The sequence below is a fragment of the Dermochelys coriacea genome, chromosome 6 (genome assembly GCF_009764565.3).
Source record: "Dermochelys coriacea isolate rDerCor1 chromosome 6, rDerCor1.pri.v4, whole genome shotgun sequence".
NCBI classification, from domain to species: Eukaryota; Metazoa; Chordata; order Testudines; family Dermochelyidae; genus Dermochelys; species Dermochelys coriacea.
Window position 1 is genome coordinate 61314802 of NC_050073.1, and position 27027 is coordinate 61341828.

The 27027-nt window shown below is 43.2% G+C and overlaps 1 protein-coding gene across 4 annotated transcripts in view; it reads right to left on the reverse strand.

The window, feature by feature from the left end:
• The window catches only part of MAP3K9 (mitogen-activated protein kinase kinase kinase 9), a 78500-nt gene extending 51987 nt beyond the window's left edge, over positions 1-26513 (reverse strand). The window contains exons 1-2 of one of the 4 annotated variants that reach the window (XM_043516128.1): positions 26431-26513; positions 18357-18770 (exon numbers count right to left, since the gene is read on the reverse strand). In XM_043516128.1, the coding sequence (XP_043372063.1) occupies positions 18357-18588 (232 nt within the window). In that variant the 5' untranslated portion in view covers positions 18589-18770; positions 26431-26513. Of the gene's footprint in view, positions 1-18356; positions 18771-25653; positions 26288-26430 lie in introns of those variants that run through there. The other 3 variants (XM_043516126.1, XM_043516127.1, XM_038406685.2) reach the window with 3 other exon arrangements.
• Positions 26514-27027: the final 514 nt, after the last annotated feature.

Below are 27027 nucleotides of genomic sequence, written 5' to 3' on the forward strand. Positions count from 1 at the left end.
AGAGCGGGAGGGAAAAAAACCTTTTGCAGTGATAATCAAGGTGGGCCATTTCCAGCAGTTGACAAGAACGTCTGAGAAACAGTGGGGGGAGGGAGGGGGATAAACATGGGGAATAGATTCATAGATACTAAGGTCAGAAGGGACCATTCTGATCATCTAGTCCACTGAATGCATCCGATGAAGTGAGCTGTAGCTCATGAAAGCTTATGCTCAAATAAATCTGTCAGTCTCTAAGGTGCCACAAGTACTTCTTTTCTTTTTAAGGCTACTTAGAATCAAAACACATTGAGATACAAGTATATAACCAATATTCATAAATTCAACTACAAAAATGGTATACACAGATAGCATAATCATAATTAGCAAATCATAACCTTTCCATAGATATCTTACACAACAACCTTTGTACAATCTTTGCTGCAAATATATAACAGTGGTTGCAACAATGATGTATAAGGTCCCAGGTTATGTCAGTAATGTCACACTAATGCTGCTGAATGCCCCATTTCCTCCATGCTTATATTCTGAAGAGGAGAGAAAGGAAAGGCTGGAGCCCTAATAAAAGTACTGCCTGACTCCCTCCCACAGAGCTTCATTGAAGGAGTACTAGCTAACATGCAGCTGAACAGGACTAAAACATCCCTCTCTTATCTCTGCTGCGTATGGGAGCAGAGGAAAGCTACTCCCTGGTGTGGAGCTAAGAATGTATAATCCATCTCCTTGAGAATGGAAATACATGTTGCTGGAGCTACAATCTGCAGCACAGTAACTGAGGCATTCTCAGAGAGGCTTATCCTTGGTGCTCCTGAGCAGTGCCCAGCTCCCAGCTGACCTAAGCTGAGGGACAGGAGCCCTACCAGCTGCATAATCACCACCAAGTGGAAAAAAGTTCCCAGAAAATAAATACATAGATCCCTTATGAACTCCTGGAGTGCATCTTCTATCTGGTTCCCTTTTATGGCATATACCATTTCTAGCTCCCTCGTAAAAGCTCAACCCAGATCAAACTGAACTTAAAATGTGAAACCAGTTATACCTGGGTCTCAAAATAGAACTTAAGTGGATTTCTGAAGAGGAAAATCAAATTGATTTGGCAAGTGCTGTTGCAAAGCTCAGCAGAAAGGTATGACTCTCCCTTGCAGCTGCTGGAAGCAGAACAACTGTCAGGCTCTTTGGAAGGAGGATCATATCCCTGTGTCTGTAATTAATAGGTCTGGTTCACCACATTGCAGCAAGGGAAAGGCAAGAGACATTTTTAGGGTCCATGACCCATCCTGGGCAAGAGATCATCTAAATCTGGTTGCTTAGTTTATAGTGTGTTCAGAAAGTTACCTTTCTTTGTATTAAGGTCTAACAAAAGAATTTGTGCTCATTTATATTTATTTAAGTCCTTGTTTCACATACAGACTAAGCCAATGAGAGACAGTCCCATGACAAAGTCCACAGAGGAAGACCATGTAAAAGCGGACATTATAAATTCCCCATTTACATATTTAAGTCATTGGACTACACTCTTTCCTCACTAGAACTGTCGTGCTTCATGCTACTGCAGCCCAATCTTGAATCATTGATTTTTACAAATTAAATTCACCATGCATCCCCCTCTTCTTATAATAGCTAGTCACATTTCACAGAGCGGGTGTCATAGGTCCATCCATCTCTTAATAGCACTAGTTGGTATGCTCAAGATAGAACCTATAGCAAGGAGGTGAGCCAGCTGAAGTGAGATCCAGAAGAAACTGCTTTGCCTGCACAGGGAAAGCTTTATTTTCTTAAAGTGTTGTCTAATAAAACTATGGGGGAAGTATGGGAATAGGGCACCCATACAACCCATCCTCCCGCAAACCCATCCGTTAACAGGAAAATTTACTTCCTGCGGGTCTATTAATTCAGCAGGATGAAAAAGAAAAATGAGGGCGGGGTCAAGGTGTAAACGTCTTTTAAAGTGTCACTCCCATCTTTAAAAAAGGAACTGGTTGGCAGCCAAGATGCAGGGCCTGGTCTTCAACTACACTGCGACCAAGGAGAGCTGATTCAGCAGGAACATCCAGTCTGTTAGCTTGTTAGTCATCAATCACTGCTAGCCTGCTCCAATCTGGTCTATGCAAAAATCTATTCCTGTGTACACAGACAGTACCACTTCCCTTCCCTTCCCTTCCCCTCCCTGCTCTGCGCAGTGGAAAAGAAACTGTAGACATGCAAATAAGGATGGTGAAGTGGCTTAATTATTAATTACAAATAAAAATACAGGAAAAGAACATTAAGGTCACAGAGTAAGATTTTTTTGGATGCAATTTGTTAGGTTTTTACAAAAGCAAACTGAAAAGCCCCCAGAAAATTTCATCATGTGAAATATATGGACACCCACATGGGTCATGAGCAGAGTTCGAATCTTTCTATCCACAGCCCATCACTCTTCCACTTGAGCAGAGTATTTGATAGTAGGTTTGTCATCCTCTGTGAGCCAGCCACTAGAGGAGGACAACAATGCTTTGGTAGGTTTCAGAGTAGCGGCCATGTTAGTCTGTATTCGCAAAAAGAAAAGAAGTACTTGTGGCACCTTAGAGACTAACATTTATTTGAGCATAAGCTTTCGTGAGCTACAGCTCACTTCATCGGATTTGTTAGTCTCTAAGGTGCCACAAGTACTCTATTTTTTTTGTGAATGCTTTGGTAGTGGGTTTCACAGCTATTTGCTGGCACTGGGATCTTGAGTTCCATTCTGGGTTCTGAAGGAGGGTGTTCCAGCGACAAGATCCTTTTGCTCATGTTCCCTGCAAACCTGACACCATCGGTCCCTGTCCCTATCCCATCTCCATTCCAATCTTGTTTACTCTCTCACCCGTCTCCTTGTCTGCCACCCACAATTCCCATCTCCTTGTCCTATTCACAAACTCCACACCAAGGCAGTCCCAGTCTCCAGCCTGCCAGGCTCCTCATCCCAGTCACAGTCTACCTCCCCTCCTCACACTCATTACCTCCAGTTTCCTCCCCCTGGGTCCTCAATTTCATTCTTCCTTCCCCTCCTCCAGCTCTTTGTCCCAATCTATTCCCCGTTCCCTCCCCACAGATCCTGGTCCAGCTCATCACCTCTGAGTTCAAGTCAGGCAAAGTCCTTCTTATCCCTGAATGGAGCAAGCACAGTGGCTCTGTGGGACTGGCATCTGCACAGTTCAGACAGCACAAAGGAACTGAGGGCCTGGAGTGGAAATGTAGTCTTCAGAGAATTTTGCTGCCCAACTCTACATTCTACAAACAACATTCCTGTAGCCTACCAGCACACAAATATTGACTACCAAAAAAGGAACAGGAGAAAAATTGGTTCTTGGCTCTTGATTCTCATTCTGTTATTATACAATCCAAAAATAATTTAAAAAAATATATCAAGCAAGAACAACTGGAGAACAGGGTGGGGAGTCAGGAAACTGTCCTTTTGTTAAAAATTTCCTGTATATCCCTGGTCAACTTGCTTACCTTCTTGGAATCTTAGCCTTACATCTATAAAAACAGAAAGATGGGTATAGAGTGCTTTGAGGTTTGGGGACAAATGGAAACATCAACTATTACAAAAACATCTTGGTTCAGTGTCAGTGAGTCAGTGCTAAATGGTGGTAGGAAATAATAGTTGTCCAAGTTACTGAACAATAAATTGTTAATTTTCTATTCAAAGAGTATCAGTCATCCCCGCATCATTCCTGGTTATTTTAAAAGGTAATTCTAATTCAACCTTTTCTTACCCATATTGATCACAACCAAGAAAATTCCCACTGAATTTAGACTTCCTTATTTAAAGGCCTGATCCTGCCAGGTGCCAAGCACTGAACTCCCAGTGCAGTCAACAGGAGCTGAGGGCACTCAACAGTGTACAGGGCCACACAGAGCACAGCTCTGGGCCTGACAGATTCAATAACTGATTTAGAGTTAATACCCCTTTACCTGGGAAACCCAAAAGATCTTCTGTACATTTTGAGTATAGTGTTTTCAGCTGATGAATAGATACTTTGCAGAGTATTTGAAAACTTCCACTTTAGAAGTAGTGGACTCAGTTTGACAACTTTTGCATTTAACCTTCTGCCTTCCAAGATAATGCAGGATAACAGACCTCTTCCACACCCATTAAAGGAAGTGGAATGGGATGGGATGGGTGGAAATAAGATCTGCAGGAAGAGACAGCTTGGACATCAGAAATTCTCCAGCACTATCACCACAGTGCACATTCTTTCTGCATGACCAGGTTTCAGGTTGCTGATACACAAGGAAGATTGCAAGTAAGTATTTGCCATACAAAACAATCTAACAAGTAGAAAAATCCCATTAATTTAGGAATAGGTAAGTAACAACTAGGTAACAACTGGAAGTAAGTTGTTTGATGAGTTTAATTGTTCAATTTTTGCCACATCCTCTCATTATCCTGTAAATTTTAAGCTATTTTTTTTTAAAGTGTAAGTTAATCATTTTTGCCATTCCAAGGGAAGTTACCACGATGGAAGCCAACTGTTACCTGAGCTGTGCAGAAAGTTATGTCCAGGCCCACAATCGTGGCTGGAGGTTGGAAGTCATTGCTTCACATCCCATTCACCTTACTGATGTAAACTAATTCAAACTGTAAGTGATAACCTTAAAATAAATTAATGCAAAAAAACAAAAAACAAAAAAACCCCCAAACTAATTACGGCAGAAAACCTAGTTCTCAGCAATTAAGCAACATCATTTTTGCTATTAGCGGACAATTACTCTGAATGTACATGCTAGATACTTACATGCACAACTAGTAAATTATAGCCATACTTGGACTTTTGTATGAATGTAAATTTATACAGCTGTGCATACATTTATACGTAGAACTCCATGCTTCCTTTTTCAGAAAGCAGGCTAGTCTGTGATTCTGTCAGTCTAACTGGGATGACATTCAGGCTTCAATGCAAGGCAAATCTGCTCACCTAAACATTTGCTTGAGGGTGGGTGAGATAAGATTGGCTAGGGATGGTGGTTCCTGATGCTTTTTCTCCCACTCTGGTATTGCTGCTATTGGTGTCAGTTCCGAAAGAGGGAGATTGTTTAAGGAGTTTTACTTTTATATAATAAAAGAGGGAGATGGAAAAATTACAGTGAAACATTTTTCATCAAAATTTGCAGACTTGCCTAATGCAGCCAGATTGCACATGTACACAACATAAGAATATAACGACATTCATGGTGTGGAAGATTGTTCAAATGTAAGAAGGCATTGTGAGACTGATGGAGAAGAAACTAACATTCACTGAAGTATAATCTATGAAATTTATACTCTAGTATACATAAAATAGCAATATAAGAGCTACAGAAGGACTGAGTTCCATTTTTAATAGTACAAAGTTATTAAGGAGCACGTTCACCAACAGCCTTCACTAATAATTTCCAAACTGTGTTTAACCCTTGCAGTTATAACACTCTTTCACAGCTATGTTGATAAACAAGGAATAAGATTACCACAATAAGAATTTGGTTTTGGAATATCCTTATTTCTACAATAATTGGTTGGGGTGTGCGCGCACGCGCGTGTGTGTGTGTCAGCCAAAGTGACAGGAAGAGCAATGAGTTGTGCATGAGGCACTCTGTTATTATGGTAATGCAGGCCATTATAAATAACTAAACAGACATTGGCGGGGTTATACATGCACAGGAGTGAATGCAGAGGAACAGGTGGCAATATGTGCATTCTGCTATGGAAAGTGTTACATCTGCTGCAGACACAGAAGGAAGTAATACCTGCTCTTCATCATTCCATATTAACTGGTAGCTTTAGAAAGGTTTCCCTCTTTTTTTGGCCTTCTAGTCTCCTTCCCATCATGCTCTGAATTGCACTGCAGAGTACTTACAAGTTGTTCATGGATCAGAAACATTGGTAACACTTTGAGCTTGAACACAGGGACACTTCAATTTGGGCATAGCCATTCAGGCCTTACCAGCTACTCAAGGTACAGGGCATTACTGGACAGAGCAGGAGGCTTCCAGACTTGGAAGTGTGGCTGTTACATATGGAGAGTGGTGGGGAGGGAGAGACTCCCTCCCCTCCTAGCCACTATGCATAAAGGTTTACTTTATGTTAGATGTGTTCAGAGTAGGTTTGGTGGATGGGGGATCACGGCAAGTGGAAAGGGACCTCAACAGCTGGATGAACTCCTGTAATAGCAGGGAAGTTTCAAAAGAAAAGTTATTAGGCCTGGTGCAGGGAGAAGAAACAGGCTTTTAAGGACAAAACCACTTTTCTTTGCTCCCATATCCTGTTCATACACTTCTACTGGAGCTGGAAACCTGATGTTTCAGCCATCACCACTGGGCATTTAAAACACCAGCTAGAAGCATGAGGCAGACTTTCTATTACAGTCACAAGGACAGCCTCATCACTTGCAAAGCCAAAAGTCTTTAGAGAGGAAGATCAGATAGAAAATTGCATGTCCACTTCACAACAATCTAACTGCCTTGACCAGGCAGGGAAATGGGCACAGCAGGAAAGGGTTCAAACCACACTGACCTACTGCCAGTAAGAAGGAAGAGGCCAGCAGAAAGGTGGAAGATTTTTCCTCATTGGATTGCCAGAGCAATGCTGGAAGGCAGCATAACGTGGCAAAGTGCTGCCTCTTTTTCTAGTCCCACTGCTTAAGGAAAACACTGAGTCTTCCTGTGAGCAAGAATCCCGAATAGGGCCTCAAGCAGCCCCTTGCTTGTCTGTGCTGAAAGCTATGCATAACTTCTTGCAAAGGACAGAGTGAGGAAAGGAGGCAGCATCCCAAATTGATTATTCAGAGCAAAACACCTTGTCATTAGCATCTTCCCCACCCTTATGTGCAGTTTTCATCCCACAAAATACAGAACTAACTGCTGGTCATGGTAGTACCTCCTGGTTTTGGTGGCTTCAGCTCCTTCTAGTGGCCTTATAGTTGGCAGCTCTGAATTAATTCATAGTGCATTATAAAATTTATGCCCAAATAAATTTGTTAGTCTTTAAGATCCCACAAGTACTCCTTGTTCTTTTTATAAAATAACTGAAGACTAAATTATATTTTCTGACTTTGAGGTGGAAAAGCTGACTGACAAAGCACCTTATCAAAACAGCTAATCCGATTGTAAGCACCCTTGATTTCACCCAGGGTCACTCTGTTTCGGAGTACATCTACATTGCACTATTGCTAAATTAACTAGCCATTGAAGATCTGCAACACTTCACAGAGCATTAACCCTATCAGATGCCATCTGTCACCCGAGAGCAAAATAGCCCCTTTCCAGAGGGAAGTAGCCAGCTAAGAATTGCACTGACACCACACTGCCATCACCAATGCCAGGGTTCAGTGTTTAATTTCCCAGACTTCCTCAAGAAGTATACCTTATTTTATTAAATCAGAGCTTGTACATCTGTCTGAGGTTATTCCTAGAGAACGTTTTAATATAGGCTTTTTTCTCCTTGACCCCTTATCTCCTTGGTCAGGTAATTTCCTATAGATGCGCACCAGTGGAAGGCAGTCCAACTTTCCACAACCCATTCAAGAAGTGTTTGGGCTTTCTTTCAGGAATGAGAATATTTAATTGTCAAAAGCTGTTTTAATTAAATGGCTTGCGTTTCAGGATGGAACATTTCTAACAATGTCTAAAGGGAAAAGAAAAGAACAGGAAAAGTAAAACACACAAACATATGTGAACACCAGCAGTGCAAGCTGGAACTGGTGAGGGAAAGAGATTGAGAAAATGGAGGTTCCTATAATGCAGCAACACTTGTGGGAACGGGGGAAATAGACCACAGTGGGGAGATGTGTAAAGCAAGGGAAAATGTGATGCTGCAGCACAAGTCAGGGCTGATAAGAGTTGAGAAAGTAAGCAAGCCAGCCCTATAGAAGAGGTCTGGATCAGATACTCAGATAAATGTGTTTTCTCTCCTGTTTTAGTTCATCCCTTAAATCTTTCCAGAATGTTCTCATTCAGGATAAATCTCAAATTTTTATGTCAATGACAGTGTTAGCATTTGGCTCCTGTACCATCTGAGCACGTTTTACGAATACAAGCCCTTGACTCCCCTAAGCAGTTTCTACACCTATCCCACTAGCTCATTGCATTTTGGAGGGAGGTGAAGAGGCTGGAAAGAAACAAAATTATGTTCAACAGCCCTATATTTCAAATGTATAGTCCTACATTCCTACTAAGAACTATGGACCAACATTTTCATATACACCCGAATAGCAAGGATAGCAGTTACTTCATAGCATCACCACATCGCTTAGCAACTCCTCCACCCCTTCATGCCAGCAGCTAGATCAGTGTTCCCTATCCTCTCTGTCTGGAATGTACATTCTCTCACAAGCAGGCGAGAGATGGCAGAAAATCCTGCAAGACGGTTAGTTCCTAGCACTCTCCAGTTTACACTTCACCACACCTCATCAGCCTATGCATGATGCTGCTAAATGAGTCTGGAACATAAGGACCGGAAACCTATTTGCTAATGCAGTTCAAACCTGTATTCATCTGGGACTAGTTGGCAAGCATCAAATAACGGCACAGTGTGCATTGTGATGTCAGCAGAGGGAATGCACTAAAAAGGAAGGGGAATTGCAAGGTACAGGAAAGCAAATAATTTCACACGAGGACTTGCCTATTCCTCTTTTAGCATTCCCTTTTGGGTTGCTGCCAATGCTTCTGAGGCTATGGGATGGGTTCCTAATCTCTATCCCTGACAAAAGTATATTCTATTTGGTGTGTGTTAACTGCTGGCAAATATATGAAAATCAGTACAACAGGCATTAGCTTGAAGAAGCTGACCTTCACCAAACACTTGTGAGATGTGATTAAGCTATGGGCCCTGGAAACAGTTAGAATTTACATAGCACCTTCTATAGTAGGAACTCAAAGCACTGTACAGAACTGGGCTTAGTGTCCAATTATTGTATTACTACCATTTTAGAGATAAGGAAATGGGGGTTAAGTTACTTGCCCAAAACAAGTCACTGCTGGAGTCAGAATCAGAATCCAATCATCACTCCTAGCCATTAGACCAGGGGTCTCAAACTCAATTTACCATAGGGCCAGTACCAGTCCTCAAATCCTCCCAGTGGGCCAGTAATGTCACTCATGCCACCCAGAACCCACCCCCCAACTGCCTAAGGCTCTGGGAAGGCGTTTGGGTCAGGGGAGGTGGTCTGGGGTAGGGGATTGGGGTGCAGGCTGTGGGAGGGAGTGTGGGGGCAGGAGGTGGGGTGTGGGAAAGGGGTGGGGATGCATGCTCTGGGAGGAGGTCGGGGGTGTGGTGCTTACTTGGGGTTCCTAGGCAGGGCAAGCTGGGGGGCTTCTGTGTGCTGCTGCCCCCAGGCACTGCCCCTGCAGCTTCCCCATTGCCCACAGAGGCATAGCCCTGCCCCGCCCCAGGGCAGGGCCGGCAGCCACTGGAGCGAGCAAACAGATGCTGTTCAGCTCCACTGTGCTGCCGGGGCCCCTGGGGAGAGCACCCGTGGGCAGCAGGTGAGGCCAAGGGAGAGCCCAGGCCTCAAAACTGCTGGAGTCCTGTGGCATATAAAATGGGGGAGGTTTGCGGGCCACAGATGGCCCATGGGCCGGGAGTTTGAGACCCCTGCATTAGACCATGCTGCCTCAGACATTTTTATGAAGCTGTATAGCTTAAAAGAACCCTCTTTCTTAAAGGGAATCAATATGAAGTCTAAGAGATGCTGAAGGGTAAGAGATGGCCTCAGAGCTGTTATCTGCAGCACAGCAAGAAAAAAACCTTCCAAATGTAAGGCCATATCTACATTACAAAAATTTGTCGACCTAGATTATGTCACCATACAGCCACCGCAGTTATTAAATCATTTGTATGTGCACACCTGGCTCCTTGTGTCAGTGGTATGCATCCTCACCAGGAGCGCTTGTATTGTCAGTGTGGGGCACTGTGGGACAGCTCCTGGAGGCCAGTAACAGTCAACATAAGCAATGCAGCATCTACACAGACACTGTCAATTTCATATATCGACCATGACTCTACGCTGCTTAGGGCAGTGGTGTTACCAAATCAGTGTGGAGAGGCACTTACTTTAGCAGGAGCCAAAATTAAGTGAAAACACTTCCACAGCTAGGTTGACACAAAGCAGTTTATGTCAACTTAACCATGTAGTGTAGACCAGGCCTACAAGGGTACACTGTGTATACACACCTTTATTTAAGCAGTATATAGCTTAATATTTTCAGATTCTTATTAATTGTAAAACCTTTAGTATATTAGAAAATGGTGAATGATATATCACTATTTACTAGTGAAGTAACTTTTTGTTCATGATTTGTGTCAAACTGCATAGGATGGTAACTGGAATTTAAACAGCATATAAAATGTATTTTAATAAATAAAACAACCTTCAATGTTTTGTATATATAAACTTCTCATCAAAACACGTTTCACTGATTTACTAAAATAAACTTCATCCCTACTCCAATTTTCAAGTACTCAGCCTAAATAATTCTGCTTCATGAATGACTGAATCATTTCCTTGTGCAATTTGTTCTTGGTGATCCTGCATTTAGGAAAGAAATTCTTCCAACTACTGTACATGAAGTGAGTAACAGACTTGCATATGGACTAGGTTTGGGCTTCCCTACACATTATATGCATACTCCCCCTCATTACATCATTACAGGCCGTCACCACCTGCTGTGCTGGATACTTTGCCACTAGTTCACGGGGACTGTGTCTTCTTACACCAGGTGTGACTTTAGCCCCAAAAGTTAAGCATTTTAAAAGATTCTGTAGCAAGGACTTCATTGGCCACCCTCGAAATTCCACAATTTGGAAAGAAAAAACATGATGTGAACGCCGATTCTGCTAACAAGCAGATATTCTCCCACACCCAACCCTATCCAGCATCAGCTATATTAAAAGGGGGAACATATTTGCCTACATCGTGGAAGCAAAAGCATTTTAATTATCAGACTTGTGTGAGTCCAGCAAAGCTCGCCAGCTGTCCCATTCTATCAGTCTGGAGGATGTGATGAATGTGATAGCTTCCTGGAGTTTAAGCTGTACTGTACGGTAACACTAAAGAACTAATGCTTAATGGGGGAAGGGGAAGGCCTCCAGAGCCATGATAAATTTAGAATTGATATATTTCACTCAGCTCGGGTGAAGTAAGTTTTTTTTGTTTTAGTGTAAAAACATCTTGAATGTTGTGGGGGAGGGGGGAAGAGAGAGAGAGAGAGAACGAACCCTGGAAAAAAGTGGAGTTTCTCCTTTGTGGATTGAGATTCAATTCCTGCCAATTGCTTCGTTTAGAGCACCTTTCTTTTTTAGGCTTGAATTAGCCTGCACTTTATCATCATTTAAGTGTTCCATGGGAAATAATTAAGTCTAGAAGCCAGCTCAGTTCTTCCTCAAATCATATCATCTTGAAAGTTTGGGGATAAAGGGACTTCCTGGAATGAAGACAGCAAAATCAAGAAACATCAGCAATGTCATGGGAGTATCAGGCAGGAATCACATTAATGACATTTTCTTAATTAGGTCCACTAAGACTTTTTGAAAGTATAGGTCTATTATAATAGTGTCTATATATATTTATTATATTTGACAAAGCTTCAGCAGGCGCCATCTCCAGCTGGAAATATAAAGGTAAAGTGGAATAGATTTGTTGCTACATTTGCCATCACGTTTCCACTTTGTGCAGTTTTCTTTTCTTTTTCTTATATGCAGTGTGAGATCTCTCTCTTATCCTCCTTCCCTAACCACAGCACAGCACCACAGTAACTGAGGGTCGGTATATCCCCATAGCTATGAGTAGGGCTCTACCAAATTCGTGGCCATGAAAAACACGTCATGGACCGTGAAATCTGGTCTTTTATGTGCTTTTACTCTATATGATAGAGATTTCACTGGGGGAGACCAGTGTTTCTCAAATTGGGGATCCTGACCCAAAAGGGAGTTGCCGGGGGCAGGGGAAGGGGAAGGGGAAGGGAGTCACAAGGTTATTTTAGGAGGGTCACAGTATTGCCGCCCTTACTTCTGTGCTGCCTTCAGAGCTGGGCGGGCAGAGAGCGGCGGCTGTTGGCCAGACACCCAGCTCCGAAGCCAGCACCCCGCCAGCAGTAGCGCAGAATTAAGGGTGGCAATAGCATACAATGCCACTTTTACTTCTGTGCTTCCGAGAGTGGCGGCTGTTGAGTGAGGACCCAGCTCTGCAGTCAGCAGCACAGAAATAAGGGTGGCAATACCATGTCATGCCATCCTTACTTCTGTGCAGCTGCTCGTGGTGGCTCTGCCTTCAGAGCTGGGCTCCCAGCCAGCAGCCGCCACTCTCCAGCTGCCCAGCTCTGAAGGCAGTGCCGCCACCAGCAGCTGTGCAGAAGTATGGGTAGTAGTACCGCAACTCCCCTTACAATAACCTTGTGACCTCCCCACAACTCCTTTTGGGTCAGGACCCCTACAGCTACAACAACATGAAATTTCAGATTTAAATAGTTGAAATCATGAAATTTATGATTTTTAAAATCCCATGACCGTGAAATTGACCAAAATGGACCATGAATTTCGTTGGGCCCTAGGTATCAGTATAAATGCACTACCCTATAAGTTGACGTTAAAATCGAAGTTAGATTTAAATATTAAACAGAAAATGGAACTAACTCCATGCTTCTAAACAGTGGCTACAGAGATGCTCACAGATCCATGATGGACTGCAAACTACAGTTGACAGTACTATTAGCATCACCACCTGACTGTATGCTACAATTAAAACAAAAAAAACAAAAAACACTCAAATCCCAAGACAGGAGAGGCAGCAACCTGATGGGAGTGCACAGAGTTGATCCTACCTATTACCAGGAAACAAATGAGGGCTCTGGAAGGTAAAAGGCTTCCTGCCACAATGCAGTCAGTTCCCCCTTAAAGGTTAGTCTGTCTCCTCCCTTTCATACCACAAGCACACCCAATAAAGAGAACCAATAGGAAGCCCTGTTATACAGAAGAGGTGGTAGGGTGAATCACCTAGTTCCCCCACCCCATCAATATTATATCTATATCTCATGTGGTCTCACTACACAGCAATTATCATTAAGTCATAATCTATCAACAGTTATTATACAGCAGAATCTCAGACCCTGCAGCAATCAGGTATTAACTAGGTTTAAAAATACAACCTTGTTTAATATGAATAGAATTTTGACTCTTCCAGTAGGTAATTCTATTTCTGCTCAAAGAATGTCTGTTTGCTCAGTTTTGTCTTAATAATATTTGGTGGTTTTATTCAGACTGGTCTCATGGGTATCAAATACCCCATATGGTCTCTGCATTTTGAGCATGTGACTTAGAATTGGTATAATGTAATATTTTAATACTGAATCAAAAGACTTTTCAAAATGAAATTAACAGCTCCCCCCTTAGATCACAGAATTAGAGTAACAACTGCCTTCAAAGTTGTATAATTGAAAACAAGAAAGTATCTGTATAATCTCCTTAAGAAAAAAGAAGTGCCATTAATTTAGACAAGTTAAGAAAAACAAAGAACCAAGGTAGAGTCCCTAACTGAAACTTTCCCACTCTCTTGAAAGTCTTAAGGAATGGATTTTCCAATATATCAGTAGCAAAAATAAAAAGTTAGCACCAGCATATAATTGCATGAAGACAGGGAAATAATTCCTCAGGACTGATAACCAATGTTGTGACTGATGAGTGGGTAGTAAGTGAAAGACTTCTTTTTGGCAGAGAATAATGCAGGAGTAGAGAGTTCACCACATCCTGTAGATTTCTAGCAGCATTGTAAAATGTATCCACAAAGACTGGCAAACTGACAAAGGACAGAACCTCGAAAGGTCAGTCTACAATATTCCTCAAGTTGGTCACAGGTCTCCAGAAGTATATATTCTTGCTCACCTTTATGATCTTAAAAAATTCAGAACTAATTAGTGCTCCCTGCACTCCCCACTGAACCTACATGTATGTGTGTAAAATTAGCACGCCAATTTATCGGCAAGAAAGTGACATGCTCCCACCTCTCACCCTCATATTGGCGGGGAGGCACCAATCTCTATGCCCAAGAGCAAATAACTCTGATTACCTCATAAAACAGCCTCCCTCACCTTATATAGAAATCTTACCTTTTTAAAGAAAGTAGTGTTGGTGAGCAAGTTCAATTCTGATGGAAGATGCCAGATTGAAAGTCCGGGAGAGTTTGGTCAGCGGTTTTTACACACACACACACACACACACACACACACACCCACCCAACTCTGGGATTGTGGCGATTGAGGGTGGGAAGAGGGGAGAGAAAGGCAGTGGTTTCATGTCCACTCAGTTTTTCCCTCTGATGAGACTGTCAGGAAGAGGGCTAGTTGTAAGTGGGCTATGCTATACCTAGAAAATTAATTGAGGCCACCATTTCATACAGACCTATCAAACAGTAACAAATTTCAGTCACTATTACCCTTGACCTGGATTTAAGATACTTACCTGTAAATAAAGGTTAAATGCTCTGCATCTATTTTTTTAAAATCAATTAATATTATGAATTGCTGGGTCAGCTGTTCAGAGTCATGCTGAAGTTAGTTGTATTTGGGAGTTTTTGGAAAGGAGGTTTGTTTCACAGTTTTATAGAAAGGGGAGCCAAAAGCATAGCAGTGATGGGAAGTCATTAGAAAGCAGCAGCTTTGAAGTATCGATATGGATATTTCATATTTTACACAATACACCAAAAACTGCAATACCTTTTAGATTCCATGTGTTAGAAAGGAAGGATCTATTCAAAACACAAGATTGGAATCAGAACTTCTGGGTTTTATTCTCATCTCTGCCCTTACCACACTATATCACCTTGACCATATCACTTAATCGCCTTGCGCTTCAGTTTCACTTTTTGTAAAATAAAGACTGACTTTTGTAAAGTGCTTTTAAGATCTTGGATGAGTAATATCTGAAAAATAACCCCACAATATATTGCAAAAAATAACCATATTTTACTGAACCAACCAAGTATCCCTTGCTGGCTGGCTCCTTGCAGCATCAGTTAATTGGCATTATTCCTGTGCGGCCATCTCTAAGGCTGATGCATAAGTAGAGAAGTAAACAAGAAAAGCTATGTTAATTTCTTTATCCCACTAGAAACACAAAAGGGCTAGAAGATGGTGAGTGCTCAGTATCTGAAAGTCTTGGCCAATTTGTTTAATTCCTTATGCTGGATAAATTCTGAGCCTCTCAAACACTATGCAATACAAAGGGAAACCATATTAACATACCAGAGGTTGAAAAAAAAAAAAAAAGACACCTTTCTCCACTTTTTTTTTTTTTTTTTTAAAAAAGGAGAAAAGGCATTGTGCAGGGGATAAATCCCAAAACAGCTGCTGTACTTACACAGTCACATAATTGGAATTATACACCCCGTTGAAGGAACCATTAGAAAGCTTGCCTAACAGATTCCAAGTCTGTCCATTACAATACAATTGGAAGTCACTTGCAGCAATATATCTATGCACCCTAAAGACGGCACAGATCTCTCAAAAGTCATGAGTGCAGGGTCAGCCATCTTTAAGGATTACATTTGTTTTCTGACACTGTCCACAAAGCAATCAAACCACTCATATCAGATCCTCAGAGCTCCCAATCACAGGAGCCAGCCTCCCTCCTGCAACACTACTCAATCCTCCTTCAGGTGATTTATCTAGGAGTTACCCGTCTACAGGACCTACCATAGGCGTAAACTGTCCTTCTGCAGTTTCCTCTCCCAACTGAGCTCTCACAGCTCTTTTGTAGGCAGCCCATGGCCCCTTCTTAGTTAGGTCTAATAATTAAATAGGCTAGTTATCAGATGGCCCTATCAGCTGGAAGGGCAGCTGATCTGTCACAGGCAAGGCTGGGCCAATACCCCTTAGAAGAGGGTCAGCCAACCTGTGAAATCTTCCCAAAGAACAAGTCCAAGCCCATTATTTTTAAAACCTTTGGAAGGTATAGAAATAGGATTCTACTCTGAAAGATACAGCTTCTCCAGTACCTACCAATTAAACGATTCAGTCCCTCAAAAATATTCCATAATTTTTTTCCAAAAGCTCGTTTGTTAATATCTACACAAAGTATACATTCAAACATGAACTCTTTCTAAACTCTGAGGCTCTGAAGGTCATACACCATGCATCACAGGAAAATAAAGTTTCCAACTTGATTTGTGTCCTCAATGCCAAAATAATCTGTGAATTTAAATATTTCATAGATATGTACACTCTCTTCTGGATGTAAAACAATAAAAACAAAGTTACTCATTGCAGTTATATAGTTTGATAGATAAACTTTAAAAAACTGAGCAATCAAGCATCTATACTATGCTGAGTCCATAGTTGTAGTACCAATTAGATTGTTTCCATATTTGCAAACTGTGGGAAATAGATTATCTGTAATAAGATTCCATTATTTTAACACCCCTTCCTCCACTACTAACCTTGGTATTTAGCTTGTTTACTGTCCTTGCTGCTTTCTGCAGATCTTGCTGGGTTAGAGCAGAAACTTTTCCCCTTCCAATGTTCCTGTATTTTTTTTTCTGATAGCATCTTTAACTCACAGTCCTCAATGGAGTGCTGCTGGGCAGGCCTAAATGGCACAGCTGCACAGCATGTGATGCAATAAATTCTCAGCCTTTCCCTCTCAACAAGAGAGGCCTCTTGACTTGAAAAATAATTTTCATATTCACTTTGCCTTTACCTCATCCAGGCACTCACTCATTCTCCCCCCCCCCTTAATACTTAACGTACTGTTTCCTCCCAAATCAGGTTGGGTGGGATTTTTGAAAAATTATCTCGCATCTCAGTTGGCCTGACTTCATCTGCAGTGGAGCAGGCGCCACCAATTTACTTTGCCAACATTTCCTGTTGCTCTTCACAGAACAGATGGTACAGATAAGCTATAACATTTTGCTTCTCTATCCCTCTCCGATGTTGAACAAAAATCTGTGCTTTGCTGAGGTACTTAACTTGTCATGCAGCTGGCAATGGCTCTAAATTTTTAGACTCAACGAATTCAAAATGAAATGTGCAGACAAAAGGAGTTTTAAAAATAAGTTTTATGTTTTAGGGTACCTTTCACTGAATAATTCAAAATGTTCTGAGAGCGTTAATGAATGAAGTCTCACAGCCTCCTTATCAAATAGGCAAATAAATGTTTTCTTACAGATGGAGAAAACAGGCACAACAATTCAAGAATAGGTCAGCATCAGAGCTAGGACCTACTCTGGTCAACTCTTCACTTCAAAGCATTTACTAATATGCCTTTAACACATCCACAACACAGAAGGGAAATGAAAATGTTTAGGATTCTGGGAAAAACTCTCCTATGAAGACATTTAAAAACTGGGATTATTTACTTTAGAAAAGAGATGACTAAAAGGAGCAATGACAGCAGTATGTAAGAATTAATGTTATAGAGAAAGTTGGTTGAGAATTTCTGTGCTCCCTGTCTTGAAACACAAGACCAGAGGGACATTCAATTGATTAAAAATGTAACAAAGACTAAACACTTTTTCCATACAACTCCTAATTCAACTATGAAATTTATAGCCACAGAATTTCCCTGAGGTCAAAAACTTAAGATTCAAAAAGGGATTGGACATTTACAGGGATGAGGATATCTAAACTTATAACAGTTAATGCTAACAAATTTGAAAGCAACATTATGCTTCAGATCTTAATCCCAATCTCTAATTATAAGGGATTGGGGGAGACCTAATAATGAGAGTAGATCATTCCACATTTGCCAAATGTAAGGTTTCTTGTACTTTTTTTTGCAGCATCTGGTGCTGGCCACTGTTAGAAACAGCAAACTCAACCACATCTGGACCACTGGCCTGATCCAGTAGGGCAATTCCTATGTTCCTAATATTAAGTATTACTTACATTTACCTCAGGTTTAACTAGGCTCATTATCCTACCAAAGGATAATGCAAATTTGCATTTTAAATTCAGTGGTACTTTCCTATATACTGATATATGCTGAAGTGACTCAATTCAACTTCTTTTGAGGTCTCAGGAGTATTGGTTGTTTGTAAATAAGTATGTATATTAGCTCACTGTATAAATATGCTTCCTATTGGGGAAATATTGTCCTTTACTGCATGCAAGCAACTTGGTTACCTCTGCAAAGTACATGACTGACACTGTAAAATTAACACTTGCTCTAACTCTTTGTTTATAAGATGCTTACCACCATGTTGCTGAGAACTTAGCTTCCTTGCAACACTCAGTTTTCTTACCTCCAATGGATTGCATTAGAGGATACAGTGGTTCACAACACAGGATTTAAATTAGCAATATTCCTCCTTCTTTACTACTCCCTTTCAAAACCCAATCCCAACCCTGGCCACACAATGCATAGTACTTACTGTTGCTGGACTTGAGGTCACGGTGGATAATAGGAACAATCGCTTCATCATGCAGGTAATTCATTCCCCTGACAATCTGGACAGCCCAGTTGACTAGTATGTCTGGGGGGATCCTTTTACCTGACAGCACCCTATTTAGCGACCCACCACGGGCAAACTCCATGATCAGGCAGAGGGTAGGTTCCTTCAGACACACTCCCCTGAGGGCAATGATGTTGGGATGCTTTAACATAGCAAAGAGTTTGGCCTCTTGGCGGACATTCTCAATGGTCTGGCTGATATCCTCGTCAGGGTCATAACGAGCTGCCTTGACAGCAACTTCGTCGCCTTCCCAAACAGCTCGATAGACTTTTCCAAAGCCTCCTATGCCAATGATTTCCTCCAGAAACAGCTCTGAGAAGTCAATCTCCAGTACTATGGGGAGAGAAAAATAAATGTTAAACTGTTCTTAAGAATTACTCAACCACTACTTCATACATGGAAAAGTCTGCGATGCCCAATGCCATCCTTATAAAATAAGTCAACCTCTAATAGAAGCCATAAGTGAACTACTTACTAGACTCACCCTTAAACAGTAAGAATGAAAAAGATAGCTCTGTGCCTCTCTACTATGATCTGAGAGATCTTCTGGGGGCTGGCAAATTTTTATAAATACTTTGTAAAACACATGGTGAAAATTAATCCTGGGGGAATTCTGCATTGCTGCGCATGTGCAGAATTCATGTCCCCCTGCAGATTTCTTTGCTTCCCTGCCAAAAAAAAAAAAAAGACTTTCTAATGGGGAAGCAAAGGGAAGCCAAAAAGCAGCCACGCGACTCCCCCCCCCCCCGCCTCAGCAGTACGTTTTGGGTGCCCAGGGCAGCCAGCAGAGATGTAAATCACTGTGGGGAAGGGGGCAGGACTGGGAAAGACCAAACTGGTGGCTCCTACCCTGTGACAGGCTCAGCTGCTAGTCCTGGCTGGGCTGGGCAAGACAGCACTTCCTCTTCCCCTGCACAGCAGCCGGGGCTGGATAAGATCCGCCCCCAGATTTTTCCCCAGGCTGCAGGAAGCTCTGCAAAACTACCGCTGCCCCGCTTCCTGCGCACATCACTCCTCAGCTGCAGGGGGAGGGATCACTGCATGGGGAACTGCTCCCCCATCCATCTAACCCCCGTGCATACCCAGACCCTCCCACTGAGCCTCCCCCCACTGCACTCTGAACCTCACCCCCCCGATGAACCCCTCTGAACCCACACCAGCCCACTGAGCCACCTGCAACCCAATCCCCACCGAGCCCCACTCCCCCAGCAACCCCCTCAGTAAACCCCTATACATACACCCCCCCTGCTGAGCTCTATCCCCTCACACACCCTGCTGAGTCCCGTTACAGTTGCACCCAGAACCACCCAACAGGCCCCTGTGCATCCAGATCCTCCCTGCCCTCGGATCCCCCACTGAGCTGCCCACACCCAGATTGCCCCACACAGAAACCTCTCAACCCACATCTGGATCCCCCCCACACTAAGCCCTTCCATACTTGGATCCTGCTGGACTGAGCCTGCCTGCCCACACCTGGTGCACCTGGCATGGAGGGGCAAGGCCCTGGAGTGTTTCTGGGGCAGGTCCAGTACTTGTGCTGTGTCAGGGTTGGGTGCAGCCTCACCACTGAGTCCATGTCCCAGGGCAGGATTTGCAGAGTGATCTCCCACCTCTGTGCAGCCAGTGGCCTGTGCTCTCCAATGCCATGCTGGAGCCTCCACATTTATTTGACAAATAAAATTTACAGAATTTTAAGATATTGTGTGCAGAATTTTTAATTTTTTGGTGCAGAATGCCCTCAGGAGTACAAAATGTTCTTCATCTGCACATAAGTTCATTGAACTTTATCTTCAGGCAGTGTGTTTAGTTTGTGATACACCTTTATTAATACATTCACAGTTTGACACAAATAAATGCTGTTAAAATACTATTTTTTTTTAATTTCCTGGATTACACTCTATTCACATAGTAGCCAGTGCTATAGACTTAGTCAAAAGCAAACAAAAATTGCATTTGCTCCTTCTGTGTCTATGCTTATTCAACTGCTACAAACATGTTTTCACTACTGTTTGGCTGCATAGGCTGCAGGGCTGTCTGCCCAACAGGTCAACAGAATTGTCAGCAGAGTTCTGATGTCACTGACATTATTTGACAGACAGCACAGCTGGATTGTCAGACTTCACACTGAGGTTGCAGAACTGATAAGAAAAGTCATCTTTGGACCAACACATAATGTGTCTTTGATAAGGAAATATTTAATATGGAAAACCAGAGGGTCATCATTTTAAAGATTTATTTAAACACACCCAAACACAACCCAACAGAACCTTGAATTATATATACTGGCTCAACAGACTGGTGATTGCACAAAATTAAGTTTTTTTGTAATTTTGGTTGACTTGTTTCTGACCAAGATCAAGGAAACATGGATTAGACACAAGCAAGACTGAGATGCTATAATTAGGCTTGGAAGGATTAGATTTTTAATCAGCGAATGTCAGCAAACATCAATTTCACCAAACACACACAAATCCACAAGAAAATAATTCCATCAATAATACTCAAATTTTACAGATAGGCAAAGTCAGAAAAATGCTGCTTGAGAATTTAGAGACTGATTTTAGGGTATGTGCTGTTGATAATGTGTTTTAATAATCATAAACTTTTAACTTTTTGAATTTCAACATTAAATAATTGTCTGACCCACACCCAAATTACCCACAACTGAAAATTTAAACTGAAAAGAAATGCTTTAAAAGATTAATATGCACCAAAATTGTTAATAAAAATCAAATTCTGCCTAGCTATAAAGCTTCCTTACACAATAGCACCCAGCGCAACAGAATTCTCACCTTCAACACCTCAACTATTTCATCTAGCATTACACTGCCTTCCTTCAGCACCGAGAGTTTTCACCCCATACAGTTTTCTTGACTCCTATGGCTCTTTCAATACAAGAGGGAAAAGTCCTTTGTAGTCCAAAAGACCAAAAAAAAAAAAAAGAAAGCCTAAAACAGGGAGTCCAGGTAACACTTGTCTATCATTCTGAAGATCTATTTTTCTTCATTTAATCACCCTGTTGAACAGAGCTGGAAAGCTAACGGTATACAGCCTTCTTCTCCTACACATGGAGACAACGTCACTCCTACAGTAATGGCACTTTGGTGTTCCAATACTGGTTATCTACATGACTGCAGAAATCACAGTACCAGCTTCTGACCAAAAAAAAAAGTGATATTTTAAATCAAGGCTTTCTAAGACAAGAGGAATAACTGACATGAGCCAATTATTTTGGTACTGAAAGCACCTAAGAGGTATTATTACAGTTGTGTTGAGGCTCTCCAGTGCAAGGACTAGCCCTGGTACCTCTTGCTAGAAGAAGATTAAAAACAGGAAACAGTGCCCCTCTTCTACTTTTTGAATCTTCCAGCTGAATTCCAGCAGTTGCACAGTTTCCCTATAGCCTGCTTCTAGAGAGAAAAAGGGAAGTTAAAATGTACTTTATGTGCAGATACACAACTACAAAACTAGCTTTATGGACCCAACAATCTACCTTCTGAAAATGCTTTAGAGAAGCTGTTATCATAGGATCCCAAATGTACTTTAGCTAGTAAACTAAAAAGGTAGAGAAAAGGAGTGCAGAAAAGTGATGAATTAGTGCTGGCCTGAAGTTAATTGGTTAGAGAAACTTGAGACATATAGCAAAATCTTTACACCCAGATTTGGTATCAACCTACACACGCTAGTGAAAAGGTATGACCTCAGGGGTGCTGAATGGACAGTTCCTCTAGCAATGCATCTTGTTTAGTTAATGGCTCGAAAGCTGGGGAAGGAATAGAAGTGGTTCTGGATGTAGTAATAAAATTCTTCCAGACGCTCTGTTCCATTACAAAAGCTTGCCCTAAAAACTGACTTTCAAAGGAAACACAGAAAATGTAGAAGGCAGTGCTGTGGATGGAAGAAATGGGTTATTAAAAAGAAAGCCAAAGCATGACAGATTCTCCACAAGGAAGGGGAGAGACAGAACTGCCACGTTTGTATCTTGTAATTCCATCCTGATTTGCAAGTTATACTCTCATGCTGGAAACAGAATGTGGTTTTATGCCCAGTGATTATCTGAGTCTTTGTTCCTCCACACATAAGCTTGCATCTCACAGCAAAACTTTGTTTGTAGTTAGAATAAGAAAGTACTTATGAACTTAAAAGTTTGTTTTCGGTTTCATTTTCCATTTGTATGTTGCTTTCAGGTAAATTGGGATAGCAACCTCACAATCTTCCTTCACCTATGGACAGTCTAAGCAAGAAAATCTAAGGGAATAACTAGGAGTTTACCTTTGGAGAAATCAACAAAATAAAAGACAATCCTAGAATCACAGAACTGGAAGGGACCTCGAGAGGTCATCTAGTCCAGTCCCTTGCACTCAGAGCAGGATTAAGTATTATGACTGATTAGATTCTCATTCTTCATAAAGATAGTTACAAAAATCCACTGGGTGAGATGTATGAGTTGGTCTAATGTAGTGCAAGGATATAGAAGTACACAAAAAACTAGTTGTGTTACAAATCCTCATTTTTCTTCACCTTGCTGGAAGTACTAACTCATTTTCTAATTTCAAATGTAATGGTAATAAGTAGTGTTCTCCTAAACTGTAAAAATTAAGTGAAAGAATATTTTAACAATACTTAAATCCCAAGACAGTACCATTACTAAGAATTAACAGAGAAATCAAATAAACTGAAGTAGATGAAAGGTATACGGATTCCTCAATCAAAGGACTGGTGATAAGCTGCAGAGCCTGTAGATCACTGGTTCACACCCAAACTAAGTTGAACGTGAGCATAATTACCATTTCATCAATGATTATTTCAATTGCTAGTGGACTGGAGTCCACAATACATATTGGCATTCACAGTCCTTCAGCATGCCTGCTGGCAGCCTCAACAAAGAGGCCATGGATTAACAGAGCATGGAACCTGACCTATCCTTTCACCTCTTGAGGCAATCCGTCCAAGTTAGGACTGAGGCACATTGGCTGAGTGGTGGAAGAGAATGTCCTGCTACTGCCCAAGCTATTCCATCTATCTACATGAACAAAGTTGCCAGGACTTTCAGTCCAGCACCTTTTGCAAGCATTGAGGTAAAAACCCAATTCAACAGCAGCCACATACACAACAAATGGGTATACAGCTTGATCAAATTCCATCACTTCTTATTAACAAGACACTAGGGCACACAAAACCCCTAATGCATAGAGGCAAATCCTATCAGCAGGAAGTGCAAAGAGGCCTTATACAGCAGAGGCACTACAGTTCTGCTGTACATGTGGAACAGCAGGATTTGGGGCTTCTGGAAGAGGTGTACTCTACAGCAGCTCTCTGAGCAGCAATGCACTGCGAATGAAACAGGGTTGGAGAATCCATTGCTATGTACATTTCCTCTGCACTCCCAATAAAAAGTTAGGGCCACAGGATCTTGGGCAGTCTCAGGGAAGCAGAAATGGCTCTGTGATGGAGGGATTCTTTTCCACGCCTCCCTCAGAGCTATCTAGCATACTACTTAATATTTGGGCTGTTCCCTGCATGGAAAGATTGAACCATACAGCTGCTAAACAGAGGAGAGCAGAATCATTGCTCCAACACTCAGCTTTAATGATCTGAACAGTGTCTGTTTCTTGGTGCTCGTAAACCAGGATTCTCCCATAGGCAGCATGATTTACTATTTAATCCCAGTTACATACTTTTGAGCATACAGGAAGCCAGAGAGAAAGACATTTAATGACATTTCACGGATCTTTCTTGAAGGAGTTTACTGTCCTATATGAGCATTTTTGTATACTCTATCACTGCTTTAAACAAAATAAGCTTATTCAAAAAATAAAATCTTAATTTTGGGTTTGAATTCCTAGCATTAATGGAAAAAGATATTAACAGAGAAGACAGAAACATGTTCTAGATGCAGACATTCTAGAATGTTTTGCTTTCCACAACTGTAGCTAGCAGTTAATAAACTGAGAGACCGTGGAATGGCTTCAGGCTACAGAGCAACTAACAGCCCCAATCCTGCAATGAACTCCACACAGAGAGATCTGTGCACTCCTTCAGAGCCCCAAAGAAATCAACAAGGCTCTGAGTGGGCACAAGGGATCATTACAGGATTGGGCCTAAGTATCTTGTGTCAATAAGACTCGTGCACATATCTGAGAGCAGAGTTTGATCTTAAGGACAAAGGGCTGGAAAGCAGCCTTTTAACATACAACATGTTAGGTTAGGAAAGTACACTTGACTTTTTAAAAAAGTAAGTTTTAACAAAGGAATATATGGGATAAGTAGCAGCAGTACACTGACATGTCTAATTAAGAATTGACTGGTCTCTTTCCAAACAACCCTTCCCTAAGTGTATTGAGAGAAACACCAAACTACATAAACAATCTTGGGAGCTTTAACCCTGAAATTTTTATCATCATGCATGACCATACCATCTTGAAAACAGGTTAGTTAAGCAAAAAGTGATAGATATTCAAATTCATGAAACAACAATGTGATGACCTACACCTAGAATATAGGAGGTGTAGTCCTCTGGAAATTAGAGAAAGATGTGGAAAAGGAAGAAATGTGTGTTAGGGTAAGGAGAACGGTGACATTTGGTGGAACAGGATATGTAATGTACTAGTAAAGAAACTGAATTTTTTTTTTACAGGGATCCCCGCACCTCTCCGATAGGACATGATGGATTGTATACAGTACTTCGTCTGCATCAAATCCTTTCATGAGCTATTGCTAAGTAAGGATCCTAGAACCTTAACTTCTAGCTTGCAAGCTCCCTGCTGCAAGTGACAGGATAAATAGGACGAAAAAGCTGTGTCTGTGACCTCCAACCCTGTACCAGATTGACAGTGTGCCCCACTTGGCCTAGATAATTCCACACCAATGCCAAAATCCATGGGGTGGGTGAGGAGTCAGTGTAGACACTTTAAGGACAAGGTCGTTATAAATCATACACTTGAGCAGCAGGAGCCTGGCACTGCCTGACCAAGCAGCCCTACCGCGGCTGAGGAGCTGCCTCCCAACCCACCCCCTTGCAGGCTCCTCAGCCCAGACGAAGCAACTCCTTGATGTCACTTACAGGCTAAAATTAAGAGACAAGAAATGGTGACAGGCTAGGCCGCCCCCTCCCCTTTCCGCCCCAGTACGACCGGACCAGGGCCCACCGCTGGGGGTCTCCCACCCCTCAATAATACCCATCCCGCCCCCCGCCAACGGCCCACCGCTTCCTTACGGTGTATGGCCGGGGACGGCGGGTAGTGGGGTCGCAGCTCCTGGGCGCCCCGCTGGCGGCGGCTGTGCGCGCTGCTGCTCACGTAGTTGCTGGGGAAGATGCCGACGCGTTGGTCGATCCGCCCCGTCCACCAGCCCTCGTCCCCAGACACGAGCGAGTCCCGGGACAGCACCTGCACCACGTCCCCCGGCCGCAGGCTCAATTCGTCGTCGCCGCACGCCTCGTACTCGAACACTGCGGTCCAGAGCGGCCCGCCCGGAAGGGGCTCCTCTCCCGGGCTGCTGCTGCTGCCGCCGCCGCCGCCGCCGTCGGCCCCCGCCTCCGGCTGCGGACTGGTGCTGCGCGCTGTGAAGGGCTCCATGGAGCGGCTGCTCCATAGGGGGAGGCGCCCGCAGAAGCCGGGCGCCGCCGCGTCCACTGCTCATGCAGCCGGACCCAGGGGCGCCTCCAGGCAGCGCATCGGGTACGGGCGGCGGTCAGTGGGGGCTTCCTTAGCCCAGTCTAGGGACAGGCACGGGCAAGCGCCGGGCGCTCCTCAGCCGCCGCCGCCGCTGCTGCTGCATCCCCCACCTCTTACTGCCGTGCATCCTCAGCCACCTGACTCTCCTCTCCCGCAGCTTCTGCTCGGGAGCGCGGGCCCTGCCCTCCTCTGCCAGATATCATCTCTATTGGCTGAGGAGATTGTCCATCAGGACCTCCCCTACCTGATTGAAGATACTCAGCCACGCCCCTCTCAGGGAAATCCCCGCCCACCCGTTCCTGATGTCTCGCGCTTACAGGCAGGGGACAACAGTTGGCCCCACGCCCCCTTAGTGCTGATTTTTCATTGGCCTGAGGGTCCACGTCAGTTAAACCGCCAGAGCACCGCCCCTTCTGCCTCTTTGCGGTGGAGGAGTCTATTCTCTGTGTTGCTCGTTTCATTGCATGGCTCGGAGGATGTGGGCGTGTACCATGAAATTAAACGCTTCATTTGGATTGGGCAATTGGCCCCGCGGAGAACATTTGTTTGTTTGCCATTGGTTGGGAGGGCAGTTAAAGTAAGACGCCGCCGTCGAACAGCAGATTTAGTCGACGTCACGTCGACGGGCGCGCGCTTAGGGCGGCGTCGGAGGGGTGGCGTATCAGCAGTAACCGCGGCAAGTGGCGTTTGGCTGGATTACCGCGGGGCTGCCCCTATGTACCGCTCTTGGGGGCGGTGTGAGTCACTAGCGAACCCATGGGACACCTCAGGGGGGCGAGCTCGCGCCCCCCCCCCCAGAGCGGTCACAGGCCATCTCCCTCGTTGCCTCTGCGGCTTCCGTGGGGTGCAGCAGGGTCTCGCGGCTCGTGGGCTGCTGCTGGGCTGTATGAGCCCGCTGCCCTACACCACCCCAG